Source organism: Staurois parvus, unplaced genomic scaffold, assembly GCF_062004578.1.
Source record: "Staurois parvus isolate SC_StPar_1 unplaced genomic scaffold, SC_StPar_1.0 ptg000012l, whole genome shotgun sequence".
Taxonomy (NCBI): domain Eukaryota; kingdom Metazoa; phylum Chordata; class Amphibia; order Anura; family Ranidae; genus Staurois; species Staurois parvus.
Genome location: NW_028317808.1, coordinates 8,084,861 through 8,108,126, shown reverse-complemented (window position 1 = coordinate 8,108,126; position 23,266 = coordinate 8,084,861). Strand labels below are relative to the sequence as shown.

The following is a 23,266-nucleotide window of genomic DNA, read 5'->3' as shown; positions in this document are numbered from 1 at the left end:
TGTTCTGCTACATTTCTTTGGTGAAAATAATCCAAATCAGTATTTATTATTTAGTCTGTAGGAACGTTATAGAGTTCACAAACTCTGGGATATATCTGAAAATGGATCAGTCCTGAAGTACTGATGGCCAATCTAATTTCTTAAGGCCCAAAAATGTCAGGACATTACAGATATCCCCAAAATGACCCCTTTTTGCAAAGTAGACATTCTAAGGTATTTATGGCGAGTTTTTTGAAGTTGTCATTTTTTTGAAACTTTTTTTTTCAATTGTTTAATTTTTTTAATTTATTTTTTATTACATTTTTTTTTTGCCATAATACACTGTAGCCAGCGTAGTATAATGTTATCATAGTAATGGGGAAGTGATCAGTATTTTTTTTTTTCTTATTTCTTATAGCAAAGAATTTGAATGAAATCGATTCATTCAGGATTTTGTTGTGATTAGCTGTGATTGGCCATGGCTAATCACATGACACAGATGGGCAGGGATTGTCCCAGTCTGTACATGTGATCACTGTGACCAATCACAGCTAGTGATACAATTGTATACAATGGATGGCATGAAAAGAAGCCATCCATGGTTTACAATTGTCATGTGACCTGCTGTGATTGGTCACAGCAGGTCACATGGTACTGGCAATCGGTCGGTACACAGATCTATCATCGGCTGTGACCGAGGTAAACAGCTGTGGCAGACCTTGCTCCGCGTGAGGCCGATCCGGGAAGGATGTCATATGACTTCCACCAGGATCGAAAAGAGTCCCACTTGGCCGTCATTCTGCTGTTGGCCGGGTGGGAACTGGTTAAAGTGGATGTAAACCATAACTGGATGATATTTAGTTTTCTAAAGCACAGTGCATCACAAGCTATTGTAATTTATATTATAAAAGGAGAAGTGTACAGTTTAAAAAAAAAACATATATACTCAACTTTATGCTGCAGCATGAGTGTGATGCTGTAGCTGTCCCATGTCAGCGCTAAGAGAACTGAGTGATCACATGACTGTTTTTGGTCTGCTCAGAGTGGAGATCAGTGACTGTCAGTCACTGCTCTCTACTACGCTCCTCCAGCACTCACTGGAGCATGGGGCAGGAAAGGGGGTGGGTGCAGCTGACACCAACTCTCAGCCACACACTGGGAGGTGTAGCCAGCTGTCAATCAGGCAGTTGAGTGGACCCCAACAATATTGTTGGGATCCTTCTAGAGTCTGGATCAGCTCTGCCATGTCAAATGATAATGGGCAATAACACGCTATCAGTCGACCCTGGGTCACAGGAGAGCAAAAGTAACTGCCCTAAATGACTGTACATTCTTATGTGTGCATGGATAGACAAACATTGAAGGACGTTTAGTGTCAGAAAAGAAAAAAAGTTAAACGCTCCTAAAAGTGGCGTTTTTAACGCCCAATGTGCATGAGGCCTTTTTAAAATCTATTCAAGTTCTAAAACTACATTACCATGTTAAAGCTTATATGTGATTTCAGAGACCTTGGTTTAGATCTTCTCTAAATATATATTTATATATACAGTATTTAGCATAAATGAGTACACCCCAACAGATTTGTCAGAAAACCTTTACTTTTCTTTCATAATCAAAATTTTCTATGGGGCACTACACTACAAAATACTCCCACAAATGCGGCCCATTGATTGCAAACAAGACTGGTTAATTTGCACACACAAAAAGTATTTTTCTTACAGATTCATTCAAGACCATGTTGCAAAAATGAATACGCCCCAATGAAAGTCTTATGAGGAAAGCTAAATTTTAGCCAACAAAATTCTAATTAACAAGAATTCAACTACAGGTGAGTTTAATTATTAATTAAACACGTATCCAGAAGACAGAGCAAAGCTTTACTTTTCAGTCAGAATAATGTAGTAAAATTCATACACAAATGTCACAAAGATGGAACTGCAACCATCTCACAGTGACGTCCAGGTCGTCCATGGAAGTTAACACATCGACAGGAGCATCTTGAAGAAAATTGCCATGAAAGTTCACTGCAGTTAGCTAAAGAAGTACAAAAAACTTGGATGATTTTTTCCTGTGACACAATATGGTGTACACTGCAGAGGAATGGCATGGGTGTGTCCACGAAGGAAGCCTCTCTTAAAGCCCATGCACATAAAAGTCTAGAATTTTCTAGGGCCCATGCTGTATGGCGCCGCAAAGGTGAGGAGTGCAAAGGAAAATGCACGGTGCCTACAGTGAAACATGGTGGTGGCAGTGTCCTTCTATGGGGCTGCATGAGTGCTGCTGGTGTCAGGGAGATGCATTTCATTGGTGGTATCATGAATTCACAGATGTACTGCTCTGTATTGAAATAGAAGATGCTACCATCACTCCCTGCCCTTGGTCGTCATGCACTTTTCCAACATGACAATGATCCAAAACAAACATTTAAGGCCACTGTTGCATTTCTAAAGAAAAACAGGGTGAAAATGATTCAGTGGCCAAGTATGTCTCCTGATCTGAACCCAATCGAACACCTATGGGGAATTCTGAAGAGACAAGTTGAGCATCACCCTCCATCCAGCATCCAGCCTCTAAAAGAAGTCATTATTGAAGAATGGAAAAAGATAGATGTTGCTATATGTCGCCAACTTGTTCATTCCATGCCTAGATGTCTTGGTGCTTTTCTTAAAAATCATGAAGGTCATACAAAATACTAAATGGAGTAGTTTTTGTTGTGGGATGTATTCATTTTTGCATCAACTAATTAGAATAAAACTAAAGATTTTGTAATCTCAGTTATATTATTAACCTTACTTTCATGTAGTGAACACAAGAATAGTTTTGGAAATTGTTCTCGTATTCATTGAAATATTGATTAAAATCTTACCTTTCAAAAGGAGTGTATTCGTTTGTGCTGAGCACTGTATTTATTTTTCAGAAAACAGTTGTCTCAGCCTACTACTGCTAGTTCCAATTCATTCCAAAAGTCCTGAGGAATATCCTTGCACTACAGCAGAGGTGCCCAAGTCACCAAACAACAGAATTGCAAAACAGAACACTTGCCAGCATTGCTCCCTTGCTGTCCAGACAGAGGGAGCAACAACAGAGCTGAATAGACCAGAGAGGGAGTGATGCCATAGAAGCAGATGAGTGATTTGTTCTTCTAGCAATCCTGTTCCCGGTGTTTTGTGGCTAGCATTAGGATCGCTAGTGTTACATGGCCCAAAAGCAGTGGTTCTCAACCCTAAACCTTTCTAGCTGGGGTCCTACACTGAGGTTAGTCAAGTTTAAGGCACTGTGGGGGTGATTTACTAAAACTGGTGCAAAAGAATCTGGTGCAGCTGTGCATGGCAGCCAATCAGCCTCTAGGTTTCACCCCTGATTCACATATATGCGGACATGAGGGCTGCATTTTGCATGGGCACGAGAGCCCATTCATTTGAATGGACTCCCGTGTCAGTGAAACGCAGGGAAGAAGTCCCTGCACTTCTTTGGAAAACGCAGCCTGCATGGGAACCTCGGTTCCCAGTATGGTTGCGTTTTCCAATGCTGAAGGCATGCCATTAGAACTGAATGTGGATATCCTCCTGCGCTTTAATGGATGATATTAAATCTACTTATAGCTGCTGCCACTCAACTTAGACCAATAAGTGTATGCTCAAAATATATGTGAATAGTAAAGCGCTATAACAATCTAATCTAATGCTGGCGCAATGCTACCATGTTAAATTAATAAAAATCGTGCCAACATAATAGTACTTATAGCTGCTGCCACTCAGCTTAGACCAGGGGTGGGCAAACTTTTTGACTTGAGGGCCGCAATGGGTTCATATATTGGACCTGGGGGCCGGACCAAGAGTAGATGAATGATGTGTATGTGTCATCTATAGTAAGTATAGTAATATTCCCCCATAGTAAGCATAGTAATTCATCCCCCATATAGTAATTCATCCCCCATAGTAATTCATCCCCCATAGTAATTCATCCCCCATATAGTAATTCATCCCCCATATAGTAATTCATCCCCCATAGTAATTCATCCCCCATATAGTAATTCATCCCCCATAGTAATTCATCCCCCATATAGTAATTCATCCCCCATAGTAATTCATCCCCCATAGTAATTCATCCCCCCTATAGTAATTCATCCCCCATAGTAATTCATCCCCCATATAGTAATTCATCCCCCATAGTAATTCATCCCCCATAGTAATTCATCCCCCATAGTAATTCATCCCCCATAGTAATTCATCCCCCATATAGTAATTCATCCCCCATAGTAATTCATCCCCCATAGTAATTAATCCCCCATATAGTAATTCATCCCCCATAGTGATTCATCCCCCCTATAGTAATTCATCCCCCCTATAGTAATTCATCCCCCGTATAGTAATTCAATTCACTTACCTTTGCTCCGCGCGTTCCTCTCGCCGTGTTCCCGCGCCATTCCGGTCTTCAGGGCGGACTGTGAGAGGAGCCTAGCTCCCCTCACGTTCGTCACGCTGCCCCGCCTACACACATCCTGACAGCCATCCTGACAGTATCACTCCGCGGGCCGGATTAAAAGGTCCGCCGGGCCGTATACGGCCCGTGGGCCGTAGTTTGCCCATTGCTGGCTTAGACCAATAAGTGTATGCTCAAAATATATGTGAATAGTGAAGCGCTATAACAATCTAATCTAATGCTGGCGCAATGCTACCATGCTAAATTAATAAAAATTGTGCCAACATAATAGTGCTCAGTGGAAAATCCAAAATGAATTAATTTTAAAACAATGCAAAGTAAACAAACCATTAAAATAAAGTGAACATCTAAATAGTGATTATTCCAAATTGAAAGGATAGCATCACGTGCTATTTTCCAATATATATATAACCACACAATTATAAATGATAAATAACAATATATGATGCAGCAAAAATCATCTGTGAAATTCCAAAGCATAAAGTCCATGCAAGTGTAATTGTGCCCACTCTAGTGAAAAAGAAAAAGGGATCCTCTAATGGCAGCAATGCCTGCTCACCTCCACACCCTGACCCACACAGGACCAAAAGGCTAGAATTCACAATACCAGGTCCTCTCAATTCTGCTCCTCATCAAAGGGACCATGGAATGTGATAAAGACTTCTCTCATGCGCACCTTATCCACTCCACCTCCACTCAAGGTTGTATGCATAGGATACAAAACAAAGATCCAATTCTATTATGTTGGCACGATTTTTATTAATTTAGCATGGTAGCATTGTACCAACATTAGATTAGATTGTTATAGCGCTTCACTATTCACATAGATTTATACCATTAGAACTAATGGCTCCAGCCCGCAGGTCCGCATTTCTCTGTGCGGGTGGTGTGGCTGCACGGATTTTCTTGCGGATCCGCAGTGGCATCACCCGCACAGATGCGAACCTAGGGTTACTCTCAACACATAATTGAACTAGATGCAGTTAGAAGCTGATTGGTTACTGTGCACAGCTGCACCAGATTCTGAGTGCACTAGTTTTAGTAAATCTCCCCCTATGTGTACGGGTTCATTTTAAAAACAAAACATGCTTAAAAAAACAAAAAACACTGGTCCCTTTATGCTTTCACTAACCTGTCCCCCAAGATTGGGCACTCACTTCTGGGAATGCTGGATTTCATCCATCCCTTCACTCAAAGACATATCCAAGATTGTCTCAAAGATATTTGAAAGAGCATAAATAAACCAAGTTTTTACTTCCTGAAGCTTCAGTGGGTCACAGTCTACCTTAATGTTAATGTAAAAATAAAATAGACTTACCATATTATTAATCATCAACACCGGCATGGTGAAAATCTCCTTCCCAAGACTCCTAGTTGAGTTGTCTTAGACAAGATGTTACAGAACACTGTGATCGTGCATGCCTTTTTCCTTATGTTTGTGGGAAATCCAATGACTCCAGGGCATTGGCCCAACCCTTTATGACCTAATAAAGTTTGATCAGTCTGCTGCTTATTTTGGGAGTGGTGCAGATGAGTGTAGGTGTGCAGGCTAATTATTGGACGTACAAAGCAGCATAATTTCATTTTTATGAACACTTTTTTTTACAATTTACCTAAATGTTAATTAATAACACTTATTATATTCATTAGAAATATTTAAACATACATTTAAGATATGTTTAATAGCCATTTCACACTGCTTCATTGAAAAAATACAGTAAAAAGACATGAGGTTTTTATGTGTTTTGGTGCATTTTCTGAATGCCTAACTCAAATAATACACCTGTGAAACATGGACATGCGATCTCAAAAAACACACCAAAAACATAAACGCTGTACATTTTTGATGATGTGTTTTCCATTCATTTAAATGGGGATGTGTATTTTTGGTGCACTTTTTAAACATGCAGCAAAAATGCAGCATGCAGGACTTTTAAAATTCCACTGCACCCACAGCCCATTGGTGGAAAGAATATATAGTGTATATATGTATATATATATATATATATACACACTCACTATATTGCCAAAAGTATTGGGACACCCCTCCAAATCATTGGATTCAGGTGTTCTAATCACCTCCATTACCATAAGATCAAGCACCTAGGCATGCAGACTGCTTCTACAAACATTTGTGAAAGAATGGGTCGCTCTCGGGAGCTCAGTGAATTTAAGTGTGGTACCATAATAGGTTGCCACCTGTGCAATAAGTCCATCTATGAAATTTCCTTGCTGCTAAATATTCCACAGTCAACTGTTAGTGGTATTATAACAGTGGAAGCAACTGGGAACAACAGCAACTCAGCCATGAAGTGATAGGCCACGTAAAATGACAGCTGGGTCAGTGCATGCTGAAGCACACAGTGCACAGAAGTCGCCGTCTGCAGAATCAATAGCTAAAGGCCTCCAAACTTCATGTGGCCTTCAGATTAGCACAACAGTGCATGGAGAGATTCAAGGAATGGGTTTCCATGGCCAAGCAGCTGTATCCAAGCCTTACATCACCAAGTGCAATGCAAAGTGTCGGATGCAGTGGTGTAAAGCATGCTGCCACTGGACTCTAGAGCAGTGGAGACGTGTTCTTTGGAGTGGTGTATCACGCTTCTCCGTCTGGCAATCAGATGGACGTGTCTGGGTTTGGTGGTTGCCAGGAAAACGGTACTTGCTTGACTGCATTGTGCCAAGTGAAATGTTTGGTGGAGGAGGGATTATGGAGTTGGGTTGTTTTTCAGAGGTTGGGCTGACACCAACCCTAGGAATGCCTATGATGACTGTGCACTAGTGCACAAAGCAAGGTCCATAAAGACATGGATGAGTGAATTTGGGGTGGAAAAACTTGACTGGCCTGCACAGAGTGCTGATCTCAACCCAATAGAACACCTTTGGGATGAATTAGAGTGGAGACTGCGAGTCAGGCCTTCTTGTCCCACATCATTGCCTGACCTCACAAATGCATTTCTGGAAGAATGGTCAAACATTCCCATAGACACACTGCTAAACCCTGTGGACAGAATTCCCAGAAGAGTTGAAGCTGTTATAGCTGCAATGGGTATGTCAGCTCAATACTGAACCCTATGGACTAAGTCTGGGATGCCATTAAAGTTCATGTGCGTGTAAAGACAGGCGCCCAATACTTTTGGCAATATAGTGTGTGTGTGTGTATATATATATATATATATATATATATATATATATACTGCTCAAAAAAAAAATTAAAGGAACACTTTGAAAACACATCAGATCTCAATGGGGAAAAATATCATGCTGGATATCTATACTGATATGGACTGGGTAATTTGTTAATAATGTAAGGATGCCCCATCGTTTGTTAGAAATGAAAATTATCAACCTACAGAGGACTGAATTCAAAGACACCCCGAACATCAAAGTGAAAAAATGATGCAGCAGGCTAGTCCATTTTGCTGAAATTTAATTTCAGCAACTCAAAATGGTATTCAGTAGTTTGTATGACCCCCGTGTGCTTGTATGCATGCCTGACAACATCGGGGCATGCTCCTAATGAGACAACGGATGGTGTCCTGGGGCATTTCCTCCCAGATCTTGACCAGGGCATCACTGAGCTCCTGGACAGTCTGAGCTGCAACATGGAGGCATCAGATGGACCAAAACATGATATCCCAGAGGTGTTCTGTTGGATTTAGGTCAGGTGAGCGTGGGGGCCATTCAATGGTATCAATTTCTTCATCCTCCAGCAACTGCCTGCATACCCTCACCAGTCAAGGCCGGGCATTGTCATGCACCAGGAGGAACCCAGGACCCACAGCACCATTGAAATGTCTGACAATGGATCCAAGGATTTCATCCTAATACCTAATGGCAGTCAGGGTGCCATTGTCTAACCTGTAGAGGTCTGTACGTTCCTCCATGGATATGCCTCCCCAGACCATTACTGACCCACCACCAAAACGGTCATGCTGAACGATGTTACAGGCAGCATAATGTTCTCCACATCTTCTCCAGACCCTTTCACGTCTGTCACATGTGCTCAGGGTGAAACTACTCTCATCTGTGAAAAGCACAGGGCACTAGTGGCAGACCTGCCAATTCTGGTGTTCAATGGCAAATGCCAATCAAGCTCTATGGTGCCAAGCAGTGAGCACAGGGCTATCTAGAGGACATCGGGCCCTCAGGCCACCTTCACGAAGTCTATTTCTGATTGTTTGGTCAAAGACATTCAAACCAGTGGCCTGCTAGAGGTCATTTTGTAAGGCTCTGGTGGTGCTCATCCTGTTCCTCCTTGCACAAAAGAGCAGATACCGGTCCTGCTTATGGGTTTAGGACCTTCTACGAACCTGTCCAGCTCTCCTAGAGTAACTGTCTGTCTCCTGGAATCATCTCCATGCTCTTGACACTGTGCTGGGAGACATAGCAAACTTTCTTGCAATGGCACATATTGATGTGCCATCCTGGAGGAGTTGGACTGCTAGTGCATCCTCTGTAGGGTCCACGTATTGCCTCATTCTACCAGTAGTGACACTGTAAATAGCCAAATGCAAAACTAGTGAAAAACAGTCAGGAAAGATAAGTAGGGAACAAAATGTCAGTGGCTTGCACCTGTAAAACCATTCCTGTTTGAAGGGTCATCTCCTTGTTGCCCACCAAGTGCACCTGTTGTTAATTTCATTAACACCAAAGCAGCTGAAACTGATTAACAACGCCCTCTGCTACTTAACTGACCAGATCAATATCCCAGGAGTTTAATTGACTCGATGCTATACTCTGAATATATATATATATATTACAATAAATATATATATATATATATATATATAAATTGTTCATTTCATTTTATTGGGGATATATATATATATTTTTTTATTCCACAGCTTTGACAACCAGCTGGAAATCCTGAGGGTAAGTAAACCATCCTAGCTTTATTGACTATTTAAATTTTCAAACAGTAAATTGTGTGAATTTTCACTTCAGTCAAACAATCATGAGCCCTTGTGTAAACAGGAACTTGCATTTCATATGATTGGATAAGCAAATAGTCACAAAATTAATTGTAAGAATATTCTCTGCCTTGCTGTCACATAGCAATGAATGGACAAGAAGAGAATATGCCCTCCACAGTCACCACTAACATGTGAGCAACAGCAGTCTTCAACATAAAATGATGTATTTCCAAAGTACAAACAAACACAAAGAATTGTGTGACAATTTTATTAATATTTTACCTCTTCACATAAGCCAAACCTTTGGCAGATCCAAAAGCAGTGTATATTTTTGTCACAATAATAGAACAATTAGAAATAAAATGTCTCATTTTTTATAATAGGTGTCATCAATATCGGCTTACCCACCCACTTCTGCCTTCTCCGCCATTCATAAAACTATGATTGACCCACAATGCATCTCCTTCTGTGAACAGAGAAGTAGCAGTTGAATGACAGGATCTCCCCTGCCCATTCACAGAACATGGTGCATTTTGCGGAACTAAAAGTATGAGGTTTGTGAATGGTGGAGAGGGCAGAAGGCAGCAAACAACAGCACAATTTTTATCAGTAGCAGCAGTAGCTGTTAATCTTCACAGCACCAGAAGAGAACCACTCAGTGCAGTATCCAGCAACTCCAAAGGAGGCACAGCATAGAAGATTTTTAGCAGAAGCAGTTGCCTGCAGATTTGATTGATTGATTGATTGATTGATCGATTTATTTATTATAGGTACTTATATAGAGCCATCAATTTACACAGAGCTTGGATACACACCACTGAACATAATATAACTCATTTGGAAGAAAATACTTTGACTACAAGAAGTGTTTCTCATTGGTTTTACTGGCCATGGTAGATGCAGACTACAAATTCTGATATATCATTCTATGGAAGCAACAGCAAGTCACCATCTTCAACCATTCCAAACTTGGGCAGTGGTTAAGGAAAAGCAAACTAAACATTCCGGCTGAAAGACCAAGTTCTAGTACAACAGAACAATATATCCATTCACATTTGTGGGCAATGAGGTATTTGTATTTATTTATTTTATTACAGGTACTGATATAGCACTGTCAATTTATACAGCTCTTTTACATATATATTGTACGTTCACATCAGTCCCTAACCCTCAAGAAGCGTACAGTCTAAGGTCCCTAACTCACATTCATACATGCACATACTAGAGACAATTTAGACAGGAGCCATTTAACCTACCTACTGATTTATTACAGGTACTTATATAGCGTCGTCAATATACGCAGCACTTTTACATATATATTGTACATTTATATCAGTCCCTGCCCTCAAGAAGCGTACATTCTAAGGTCCCTAACTTACATTCATACATGCACATACTAGGGCCAATTTAGACAGGAGCCATTTAACCAACCTACCTATTTATTACAGGTACTTATATAGCGTTGTCAATATATGCAGCGCTTTTACATATATATTGTACATAACATCAGTCCCTGCCCTCAAGGGGCGTACAATCTAAAGTCCTTAACTCACATTCATACATACACATTCTAGGGACAATTTAGACAGCTTTTTTCTGAGGAATCATTAATACAACCATATGCACAAAGAGGAATAAGTCACCCCAAACACATCTTTGATTATAGATTTTGCCATGTACAAAGAATGGTAGAATGCACATTTGGCATTTTGGCTAAAAAATATTGATGGTGTTATGCTCCACCATCCACATGACCCCTGAGAACACTGTCAATGTTGTAAAAACTGCTTGCATTCTTCTTGTTAGGTATAAGAATGTTTTTGAGGATACATTCCACTACAACTTGGAACAAGCTTGGTGGACACTGCTTAGAGGGCCAATGGGAGAACCAGCCATCCAAGAAAAAATTAGCAGTCCAGGATCCTTTGCAGGAACTGTTTAATTTTTTCCTTCTGTAAATTCTTTTCAGCTTCTACTTATTTGTGTCAAAATATAAAAAAGTACTTTCTGTGCCTTATAAAAAAAATAGTTTTTTTTAGAATATATTGTCTTTTTTTGTGTTGGTTACCTAGTTCTGTATAATTTATACAGTCATATGTTATCTAACAGAAAGTAGTGCAGTGAAATATCTTTCTTATGCAACATATACAGTACCCTTTGAAATGGAGAGGAGGGTAATTTTTCAGTTCTGGTGCTAGGAGTGGATGTGGATGTGGATGTTCTCACCCATGCTGTCCCTTCTCCCCTTCTTTCATTCACGGTGCCAGCATCTCAACTGTGGGCACCAGGCTGTGACAGCTTAAGGCTTTACAGCCTGGTGCCCACTTGCCATGCGTGAGTTGCACTGCGCCTCCTATTTGGTCTGGCAGTCTCCTGGGACCTGTGAAAGTCCCCAGGAGTGCCAAATATGGCAGTGGAGGGGGGGAGGAGGCAAAAAAGCGGAGCTTCCACTTTTGAGCTTTAAGCTATTAATCTGTTATGTAAAAAACATTCACTACAGTTGAATCTTCATGGTTCTTTTGGTTTAAATGAGTGATATATTCCAAATAGAAAAATGTGTGAATCTTTGGTGAAAGTTCTGTGAAAACTTTTATAAATAGACCTCTAATAGTGTCAGTGTTGTCAGCAAAGTTTGAAAAAGATTGGGACCTGCAATACACCCACAATAACATAACATCTAATATACAGTACTTGTAACAGTTTGCAGGGACTGTGATTGACTATCCCAACTGAGAGGCAATTTCTCTCCAAACTGCATTTTTTTCTAGTTGCCCTTATACAGAGGGTGGGCCCGACTATAAATCTCAGGGTGGCTTTAGACCAAGCTAGTCAAAATTGAACACGGTTTACTCAAATGCTGTTGTAAATTTTGATACAGTCCAAAAGTATAGATATTAGATATTAAAGAAAACAGACAGGGCTGGTTAGTCCACTCTTAAGAATAATAACTGGAGAAGAGGCGAACAAGGGTGTTTTATTGTACCCTAGAACAGAAGATCTCGTCTGAGAGATGGGGGACTGGGTTCCGATAACTTGAAACCAAGAGAGGGAACAAAAGTCTGTTTGGCCAATGGGAAATTATTGTGATGATTGCCATTGCCTTTAACAATAGACCTAAAAATTGGCATATGGTTTGGACTGGAGGTAAAGCATACAGTTTGGGAAACCTTCCCTGATTTGTCACAGCATCCACTCCTAGGGCTTATCAGCCTAGATGAAAACACTCTCCAGCTTGCAATTGTAAGGGATGCAAACAGATTTAACTCTGGAATCTTGCCCAGGGATTGGAATCTGCTTGAAGGAACCTGGGTGTAGGAATCACACACTTCAGATTTGCTGAAATGTTGGAGAGTTTCCTCATCACCCAGGTCATGATCATCTCAGCAGAAAACCTGCATGTTCTGTCTTTCCTCTTGATATAGTACACCACTATGTTGTTCAGCCTCATCAAGACCAAAGAGCCTACTGTCATGTTACGTTCACACTAACGTTGTGTGTAGGCGGCAGAGAGGCGTTTGGGAAGCATTTTTACCGCTTCCCAAACGCCTCGGACAATTCTGCACATTGCAGCACATGGTGCTGTTCTAACGGGAGCGTTAGTGTCGCGGTAAAACGGACGCCTCTGGTTGAGTCAGAAGGCGTTGAAGCCTCCTACTCTAGTCTATGGTGCGGCTCCGCAAACGCCTGGCCGACGTTTGCGGTGCGGTTGCGACACGGTTGCGGGGAATTTGTGGAGTGGTAACACCATTCAAACTTCAGTATAAGCGTTGTGGGCTGTTTTTAACGCTCGGCAAACGCCTAGCAACTTCCGCTAAACCGCGCATGCGGCGTTTGCAGAGCGTTTGCCGAGTGTTACAAAACGCTCCGCAAGCGCCGGACCAACGCTTGCCAAACACTATAGGGGCGTTTGGCAAGCGTTGGTAAAACAGTCAAGTGTGAACGAGCCCCTTCTGGAGTGGGAGCCTCCTCCACTGAGACCACTTTAATATAGGGTTGAGAGAGACCATGATCCCAACCATCATCCAGCATTGAGATGCTGACAGAAGAAGAGAGGAAAGCCAGGATAACCCTGAGCCTTGTCACCAATATACTTTAGTGGCAAAAAAAAAATGTATTGTGCACGGTGATGAATTAGGTTCTCAAATACACAAGGACTTGTGTAGGAATCTGAAATGTAGGATTCTGAGAACCCCTTCTGTGTTCTTGCAAAGCATCTCTGTCTTGAGAAGGAGTAGATTGAAAATCCAACCAACAGACATGTAAGCTGCATAATGTCTGGACCCATGGAGAAGCAGAGGTACTTCTGTAAGGAAACTCTGGGAAGGTGAAAATAGGCAACCCTGTTAGCAACAATTGTACCGCTCTAAAAATCCCATCTGCTGAGATTGGAATTGCCATTAGACATGTATGGTTCATTTCATTCCAAGAGAGCACAACCAGTGAAGGTGCATAATATTTTTTATGATTGGTGAACTGCACAGTTATTATTTCATATCACAGGACTAGAAGAAGTGTCAAGGTCACGGACTTAATAAGGACATGTTTGCAGCAGTAATATAATTGCAGAGATATTGATATGCACTCTTTCAAAGCTGGACTGTTATTTATTTAATATTTATTTATTGACATTTTTGCAATTGGTAGTGGAGTGCAACATCATTTTGATTTGATTTTATTCTCTATGACACAATGGTATGAGTATGTGTAGAGTGTAAGCGAACCACTAATTTTCACAGATTTTTTATACAATTTTTATTATAATTTTATTTTCACTATTGTATTGATTTTACCACATAGTATTGATAATATTTAAATATTTATTAACACTTCGCATACACCATATTAGCTCACAAGGCCCCACACATTAGTGTCTAATATGACATCCTGTGGTGCAGGTAGAAGTATCTTAGTTGGGATTTGAACTGATGAATCTTGTGCTGCAAGCAGAAGTGCTTATCATAAATAATGTAGTTCAGCCTCAAAATTTATGGGAGTGGGGTGCTATGGGATAGGAGTGAGGGCAGAGTCTACCTAAACACGTGCTGCCATGGAGTCAGTCAGGAAATATAAAATATTGCAGCTTATCAGTCTTTAGATGAGGTGACTTAGTTAAACATTTTCAGGCTAAGAACATTTTCAGCAACTACAGAAAATACAACTAAAGATCCAGTATTAGTGCTAAAAATTTCTTAAGATAAAAGTATGAAAAAATGTCATCCACAGTGGAAACAGGCTGAAAAATATGGATCCACCCTTATCTGCCACAAAACGTGGGGGCCAGTCCAACTCATATCTTATGAATATATATAAAATACGAATACTTTATTGATATGTGTACATAAAAATAAAGCAATACAGCGGGAGGAAGAATACTGTCAATGCGTTTTACAAACTGTGCTTAATCATAGCATACCCATCATGCTGTTTTTCATCCTTATACTGTAAATATACTTAATCAGGCACAATACTAATCCTGTCTCAACACCTATTAAAAATTAACAATATACAAAACATCAATAAGGACTTCACATCTAAAGTATACTGGAAGTGCATATGCATATGGGATGGAAAATAAACATTGTTATGATAAACTAAAATTAATTTGCTGTGTTATGCCTTTAAATGATTCATGGTAAATACTGTACATAAAACACTTGCAACCATTACATCAAAATCACAGTGATTCAATAGTAAATATCAGTGAAATATATCAATTGTGCACTAGATACATTCAAATGTGTAATAAAAAGCAAATCTCCACATTTTTTGTGAATAATTGCGATGGCATTCCACTTAAAATGCTGTGTTCATTTTATTGTTCCATCACCATAATGCACACCAACTCCTTACCAAATGCTTATGACCTCTTATACAGTATATGAGTTCCTCAGCATGTTCTGTGTTAAGACACCACCTGCCCCTTTAAAGATGACCAGAGCCCACAGTAATCTCAACAGTAAATGGCCCAAAATGTGAGGGAGAGAACTACATAGTGCATTATCTTGGCATTTGCCTTTTGCACTATTCCAGAATTAAAAAGGATAAATTCACATTTAAAAAAATAAATAAATAAATGCAATTTTTTTTTTGCTGGTAATAAAATGGCATTTATTATTTTTGTTCTTAGGAGTGAACTTATCCTTTAGCTCCAGAATGAATTTAGATTGTCTGAATGAATAAATACCACATGGTTTCTAAGGGCCGGTTAACACAATTAGAGATGAGCGAATCGAACCAGGCGAAGTGGAATTCGATACGAATTTCAGGAAAAATTCGATTCGCGTCGAATCCGAATATTTGCCTACTTCGGGTGCGCGAATCGGATTTTTCCCGATCAGCCGGCAAAAGTGTCCCTGCAGAGAGCTCCGCTATTTCTGACAGTTCTCTGACAGTTCCTTCACATGTACAGCGGTTGAAACATTGTATCTATTTGTTTCCATTTAGGATACAGATGTTTTTATTCGGAAACAGATGTTTCAACCGCTGTACATGTGAAGGAGCTGTCAGAGAACTGTCAGAAATAGAGGAACTCTGCAGATACACTTTTTGCCGGTTTGGAATTATTCTTATTTTCATCCTACTTCTTCTTCTTCTTCCTCTTCATCCTCATCCTCTTCTTCTTCTTCTGAGGATGAGGATGAAGAAGAAGAAGAAGAAGAAGTAGGATGAAAATAAGAATAATTCCAAGCCGGCAAAAAGTGTATCTGCAGAGCTCCTCTATTCTGCAGATACACTTAGAGGAGCTCTGCAGATACACTTTTTGCCGGCTTGGAATTAATCTTATTTTCATCCTACTTCTTCTTCTTCTTCTTCATCCTCATCCTCAGAAGAAGAAGAAGAGGATGAGGATGAGGATGAAGAAGAAGAAGAAGAAGTAGGATGAAAATAAGAATAATTCCAAGCCGGCAAAAAGTGTATCTGCAGAGCTCCTCTAAGTGTATCTGCAGAATAGAGGAGCTCTGCAGATACACTTTTTGCCGGCTTGGAATTATTCTTATTTTCATCCTACTTCTTCTTCTTCTTCTTCTTCCTCTTCATCCTCATCCTCTTCTTCTTCTTCTGAGGATGAGGATGAAGAAGAAGAAGAAGAAGTAGGATGAAAATAAGAATAATTCCAAGCCGGCAAAAAGTGTATCTGCAGAGCTCCTCTATTCTGCAGATACACTTAGAGGAGCTCTGCAGATACACTTTTTGCCGGCTTGGAATTATTCTTATTTTCATCCTACTTCTTCTTCTTCTTCTTCTTTTTCTTCTTCTTCTTCTTCATCCTCATCCTCAGAAGAAGAAGAAGAGGATGAGGATGAAGAAGAAGAAGAAGAAGAAGTAGGATGAAAATAAGAATAATTCCAAGCTGGCAAAAAGTGTATCTGCAGAGCTCCGCTAAGTGTATCTGCAGAGCTCCGCTATTTCTGACAGTTCTGTGACATTCCCTCCATACAGCGGTTGAAACCGCTGTATGGAGTGAATGTCACAGAACTGTCAGAAATAGGCTATTTCTGACAGTTCTGTGACATTCACTCCATAAAGCGGTTGAAACATTGTATCTATTTGTTTTCATAAATGGAACCATTTATGGAAACAAATAGATACAATGTTTCAACCGCTGTATGGAGGGAATGTCACAGAACTGTCAGAAATAGCGGAGCTCTGCAGATACACTTAGCGGAGCTCTGCAGATACACTTTTTGCCGGCTTGGAATTCTTCTTATTTTCATCCTACTTCTTCTTCTTCTTCTTCATCCTCATCCTCAGAAGAAGAGGATGAGGATGAGGATGAAGAAGAAGTAGGATGAAAATAAGAAGAATTCCAAGCCGGCAAAAAGTGTATCTGCAGAGCTCCGCTAAGTGTATCTGCAGAGCTCCGCTAAGAAATAGCGGAGCTCTGCAGATACCCTTTTTGCCGGCTTGGAATTCTCCTTCTTCTCATCTTTCTTCTTCTTCTCATCCTTCTTCTTCTTCTCATCCTTCTTCTTCTTCTCATCCTTCTCCTTCTTCTCATCCTTCTCCTTCTTCTCATCCTTCTTCTTCTTCTCATCCTTCTTCTTCTTCTCATCCTTCTCCTTCTTCTCATCCTTCTTCTTCTCATCCTTCTCCTTCTTCTCATCCTTCTTCTCATCCTTCTCCTTCTTCTCATCCTTCTTCTCATCCTTCTTCTCATCCTTCTTCTCATCCTTCTCCTTCTTCTCATCCTTCTCCTTCTTCTCATCCTTCTCCTTCTTCTCATCCTTCTCCTTCTTCTCATCCTTCTCCTTCTCCTTCTTCTCATCCTTCTCCTTCTCCTTCTTCTCATCCTTCTCCTTCTTCTCATCCTTCTCCTTCTTCTCATCCTTCTCCTTCTTCTCATCCTTCTTCTCATCCTTCTCCTTCTTCTCATCCTTCTTCTCATCCTTCTCCTTCTTCTCATCCTTCTCCTTCTCCTTCTTCTCATCCTTCTCCTTCTTCTCATCCTTCTCCTTCTTCTCATCCTTCTCCTTCTCCTTCTTCTCATCCTTCTCCTTCTTCTCATCCTTCTCCTTCTTCTCATCCTTCTTCTCATCCTTCTCCTTCTTCTCATCCTTCTTCTCATCCTTCTCCTTCTTCTCATCCTTCTTCTCATCCTTCTCCTTCTTCTCATCCTTCTTCTCATCCTTCTTCTCATCCTTCTCCTTCTTCTCATCCTTCTCCTTCTCCTTCTTCTCATCCTTCTCCTTCTTCTCATCCTTCTCCTTCTCCTTCTTCTCATCCTTCTCCTTCTCCTTCTTCTCATCCTTCTCCTTCTCCTTCTTCTCATCCTTCTCTTTCTCCATCTTCTCATCCTTCTCCTTCTCCTTCTTCTCATCCTTCTCCTTCTCCTTCTTCTCATCCTTCTCCTTCTTCTCATCCTTCTCCTTCTTCTCATCCTTCTCCTTCTCCTTCTTCTCATCCTTCTCCTTCTCCTTCTTCTCATCCTTCTCCTTCTCCTTCTTCTCATCCTTCTCCTTCTCCTTCTTCTCATCCTTCTCCTTCTCCTTCTTCTCATCCTTCTCCTTCTCCTTCTCCTTCCTCATCTCCAAGGGCATTTAAATTAAAGGTACAGTGTTCTGCACTAATTTAAAGGCTCTCTGAAGCCTAGAAACCCTTTTTATAAGTTAACTTCGTAGCGATAAATTTGCATCGAATCGAATTTCTTCCTGAAATTCGGCGAATCGGGCCGAATCGAATTTTTGAATAATTCGCTCATCTCTAAACACAATGTTGGCAGAATGTGGTACAGGAAAGGTGTGTATTGTGCGTGTTTTCTGCACCACATTCAAAATACACTGTCTTTGTGATGTGCTGCAGTTGCCAATACTTTGTCAAAGGCATGCCAATCGCAGTTTGCAAATGCAGTACTAGGCGATTTGGTGCAGTGCGTTTTGCAAAAGTAGTGCATGCACTACTTTCTGTGCGCTCTGGTGAGAGTTGCAGCCCATCCAAATGAACGGGCTGCAAAATCACACTGGTGTGAACCAGCCCTCAGCCCTGGTTCACACTGATGAAGTGCGGAATTCGCAGCATTTTCTGTGCGAATTCCGCACCGCATCAGAATTGCACCCCATTCAGGCGAACTGCAGCGGGTGTGTATCTTAACAATGCCCCGACATCGGTCCGCAAAACGTGGTGCGATGTGCAGAATCGGATCGCATAGGTGTGAATACCCATGCAATCCGATTCTAGTGCGGACCTAAAAAAGGGTCCTGCACGTTTTTGGTGCTGGTGCGGTGCTATTAGAGCCATACAAAATGTATGGCTCCAATTGCAATGCACACAAATTGCATATGATTTGCATATTAATGTGGTGCGGTTCCTGTGCGAATCACATGCGATATACCGCACCATTCATATGTGAACCCAGGCTCCAGGTAGGCAGCATCTTGTGATAGTGTTTTCCAGCTGATCAATTGTGGCAACATAATAAATGGGCTGATGTTGAAATTGATGATAGTCTTCCTACCGTTAGAAACCATCTAGTATTTCTTCATTCAGTTGATCTAATCAATTCTGGGGTGCGTTAATGGAAAAGGCTAATGCACTATGTAATTCTTCTGCTCTTCCCGTTCATGCCTCCTGGATGTTCTACCTACATATTGTATTGAATAGATGTTTCAAGTTATGACATATACAATGTAGCAAGCATTACAATTAATAAACATGTCATCTTAAATTGCTTACCACTGACCATGGATTTAACTCTTTCACCTCTCAATTTGTGGAAACAACAGAGACACTTGCTACTACCACATCTATACCTGTTTGTGAAGTATAACCAATTCTTCTTTTTATCCTGTCGTGTGTCAATATAGCTAGGGCTGGCAATACATTATGCAATTTTCTTTTCTTCAGTCACAGGTTGCAAGTGCATTGGCAACATCCATTTTTCCTGATCTCCCTGCTCTCCATCCTAAAAAAAAAGTTGGAAGAAATGGAGGAGCCCTAAATCTCCTTTACCCCAGGCACACAACACTGCACTGAATGAGCATTTCCAAGCACAGTGGCACACTTCTGCTCTGACGGGGGGAAAATACAGTAAATATAGGTAAATAAAGAATTAGGTAATCTCTAAGAGACATGCCTGCACTACATTAACAATTAAGAAGTGGAAATTAAAGTGGAAATAAACCTATAGATTTAACAGTTTCCCCATAACAGTTAAATGTTAAAAGTGCTGATGCTCACAACCAAACTGTCAAGCCATCAAATTGCTAATGTCATAACTGGTCATGTGTGCAGCACCATGCCAACAAACAAAGGCTAAGATGACAACTTCCTTGGCTGTAAAGAATAGGATGGCTTTGTTTCAGTTTAAGTTTATTACAATTGCCCATTAGTAGTTCTTTGTCTTTAAAGGGGTTGTAAGCCTCAGACATGGAAAATGAACAAAGCATATCCCTCTACAGGATGTACTTGTCTTAATCAAGAGCACAAAGTGTCATTTCTGTCTGCTGCCTTATTCCTCTGCTATCTGCCAGAGTCACTCCTGACAAGTTTTCCTGACACCAAGAGAAAAATGGTGACGGGGGGGACCTTCAGGAGATTGACAGCCTCATCTCTGTTCCTGTGAGTTGTGTGTGTGTGTGTGTGTGTGGGGGGGGGGGGGGGGGGGTTGTCTCTTCAATCGCTCCAATCAGCTCTCCTCACTGCCATTTTTTTTCCTGAACTCAAACAAGCTATGTAAGTTCAGCACTTTGAATGGATGTAGATAAGGGAAGGCTGCAGACAGACAGGTACAACTTATATAGGGGGATTTTTTCATCTCTTTTATCACCTGAGGCCAGTAACTTCACTGGGTTTATGTAACGGTTTACAGCCCCTTTAATTTCCAACTCCGCAGTGCAAGGCCTAACTGTTCATGGTGTTTTGGGGGCAAAGGAAAAATGTATAATACTTACCTTATGCCTTGTTCCCCTAGGCTTTCTCCACTTCGTAAGACCAGTCCCTCGAAGCTGTTCCTCTTTGCTGTCTTCTGCTTTAGGTTTCCTATAAGCTGAAGCTTCCACGAGGAATTCATGTAAACGCCCTAAACTAGAAAATCAAGTTTCGTTATGAGAACAGCCTGATAGATACAAATGTATTGACAGAAAATATGTACTCATTTTCAAATGAATACAAATTATTATAATAAAGCTTACCTGTAGGTAAAAAGAACATCTAATCGTGCACCATTTAGGAAATATTCTGGTGTTTCTTACAGCAGCACATGTGCTCTGAAGGAATGGCATACCTGTGCTGTTCCTTCAGAGCACTGTGCCATGTTCATAGACTCCTGTGCGCATGTGCGGGAATGACGTCATCATGGCTCAGCCAGCCAGATGGAAGGAAGACAGGTGAAGATGGAAGCCTCTACAGCGGTGACAGTGCGCCACTGGGGGGGCTTCGTTTTAAGGTAAGTTTTGCATAATGTGCTAGTATGCGATGCAGTATTGCTTGGACCATGAAGAAGAGGACATACCCTGAAAGCTTGTCCTAAAAATTGTATGTTAGTGCAAATAAAAAAATTATCACGGACAGTACTCAATTGTTTCTGTCACAAGTGCACTAATACGGCTACAATGATCTCAAACAATAAAACCTGGAACTGATTGGTTTCTATGCAGTGTTGCACCAGATTTTGCACTCTCCAGTTTTAGTAAATGACCCCTAGTGTTACATGTGGTTGCAGTCCTCCAGGCAATTTCCTATCCAAGAACACAGCAAGGTTGCCTCCCCTTGTACTTACAGCCTGCCAAAAGGGGACAAAGCCACTAACACCAGTGAGCCGGCAACAAAACCCCTTCCTAACCTTTAGTCAGCCTGGCAGCAAAATACACAATAAACACGTTCAACCAGTACAAGGCCACACAGAAAAAACATAATAAGACAGAACATAGCCAAGTATTTACCCCAAGCTAGCACCTGCCTACAAATGTGATGAAAGGAGAGACTGTTTTCACAACATAAGTTTAGTTATAGCTAGGTTTACCTCTTCTTTACGTCTCACATTGCTTTCTCAACTGATAAGTTATATTGTCTATGACTGTTGTATGTATTGACCAGTTATTCTTTCAGTATTTTGGCATTGGGTTGTCTAGTTCTCTAGTTAGTAACCAGTTCCCTCTTAGACCTTCAGCCCCCATAAAATAAATATATTTCCTCTAAACTGGTGCATTGATGTGTGTTCCGGGTACTATTAAGGGTGACATCACTGGCAGACGATAGGAAGACCTGCAGCCAGGAAGAAAGAGTTTTTAGAGGGTGGTTAGCGATCGCACACACCTGTCCACCATGTGTATCAGTTAGACTTCTTGGTTTCTGAAGAATAGATGTTTTTGGGGTTTTTTTTTTTTTTTTTTTAACAGACAGCAGGCTGATGGAAAAAAAAAAGAATAGAATTCCATGTCCACACAAGTGAGGTGGATAGAGGTATCCTCCCCATTGTGCTGTTGTATTCTGACAGCGGGACTTCCCTGCTGTTAGAATACACTGATCAGCTGTAGCCGGCTGATCTAGAAACATTTTTCAATGTTTGCCGTTAGGATTATCATTAGATCAACTTCTGTCGAGCGGGAACGGCTAAACATGGATTGAAATTCGGCCAGTCCCTGCTGAACCATCCATCTATGGCCAGTTAAAATCTGCATCACTATGGCACTGCAGCCAAAGTTGTGACAAAAACATATACTGTAGCGAGGGCCTCATCTTGTTTGACTGCTCTAATTTCAGGGTGTTACTGCTGAGATCTGTAAGAAATTCTGGTCTTGCTGTGCCATCTGCTGGACATTACTGTGTAGTTGTTAAATGTATTTAAATGTAAGAACATTTTTGTAATATCGTAGCTTACCAGTCCTTAGATTTGGTTGCTGCATTAGATTCTTTTTCGGGCATTTTTTCTTGTATTTTCACCGTGATCCTGTCAGTAACTTGGGTCCTATAGAACACCTTCTCCTCCTCTGTTTAATATAGGGTGAGGTGATCAGTAGTTCTCAGAAGTGATCTAGACAGTGCAAATTTTATTTGACATAAGGTCGCAGAGTGCACAGGATACAGGATAGCCCTGGATGTCTGCAGGATCTCAGTAGGTATTATTGTCTACATTTATCAAACATGTGTAACAAATTATGTATTTAACAGCCCTTCAATAATATTTTATTACATATTGACATAAGAAAAAGTAAAAAGCTTTCTTATACAAGAATGTATAGTACAAGTACAGTCACATCAGCAAATGATTAACAGATGCAAAGTAGAAAAAAAGCATGTGCCATAAATTGAATGTAATAACAACTAAAGTAACTATGTAAAATAAAAATAAACTTATAAGTGTTCTGAAGTAATTCACATTGTAATAATCACTACAGAGTAATATGAATACTAAAAAATAAATTGTAGTTATGATACATTTTAATAGCATCAAAATGTTGGTAAAGTTGATAGACTCTAAAACCGGAAAATGT

At 40.6% G+C, this 23,266-nt stretch overlaps 1 protein-coding gene across 1 annotated transcript in view; it reads right to left on the bottom strand.

Moving 5' to 3' along the window:
• LOC149473679 (thioredoxin-like) overlaps positions 1-5,867 on the bottom strand; it is a 36,325-nt gene extending 30,458 nt beyond the window's left edge. The window contains exon 1 of the mRNA XM_089674746.1: positions 5,741-5,867. Within this exon, the coding sequence (XP_089530872.1) occupies positions 5,741-5,767 (27 nt within the window). The 5' untranslated portion in view covers positions 5,768-5,867. The remainder of the gene's footprint in view (positions 1-5,740) is intronic.
• Between the last annotated feature and the right edge of the window lie 17,399 nt (positions 5,868-23,266).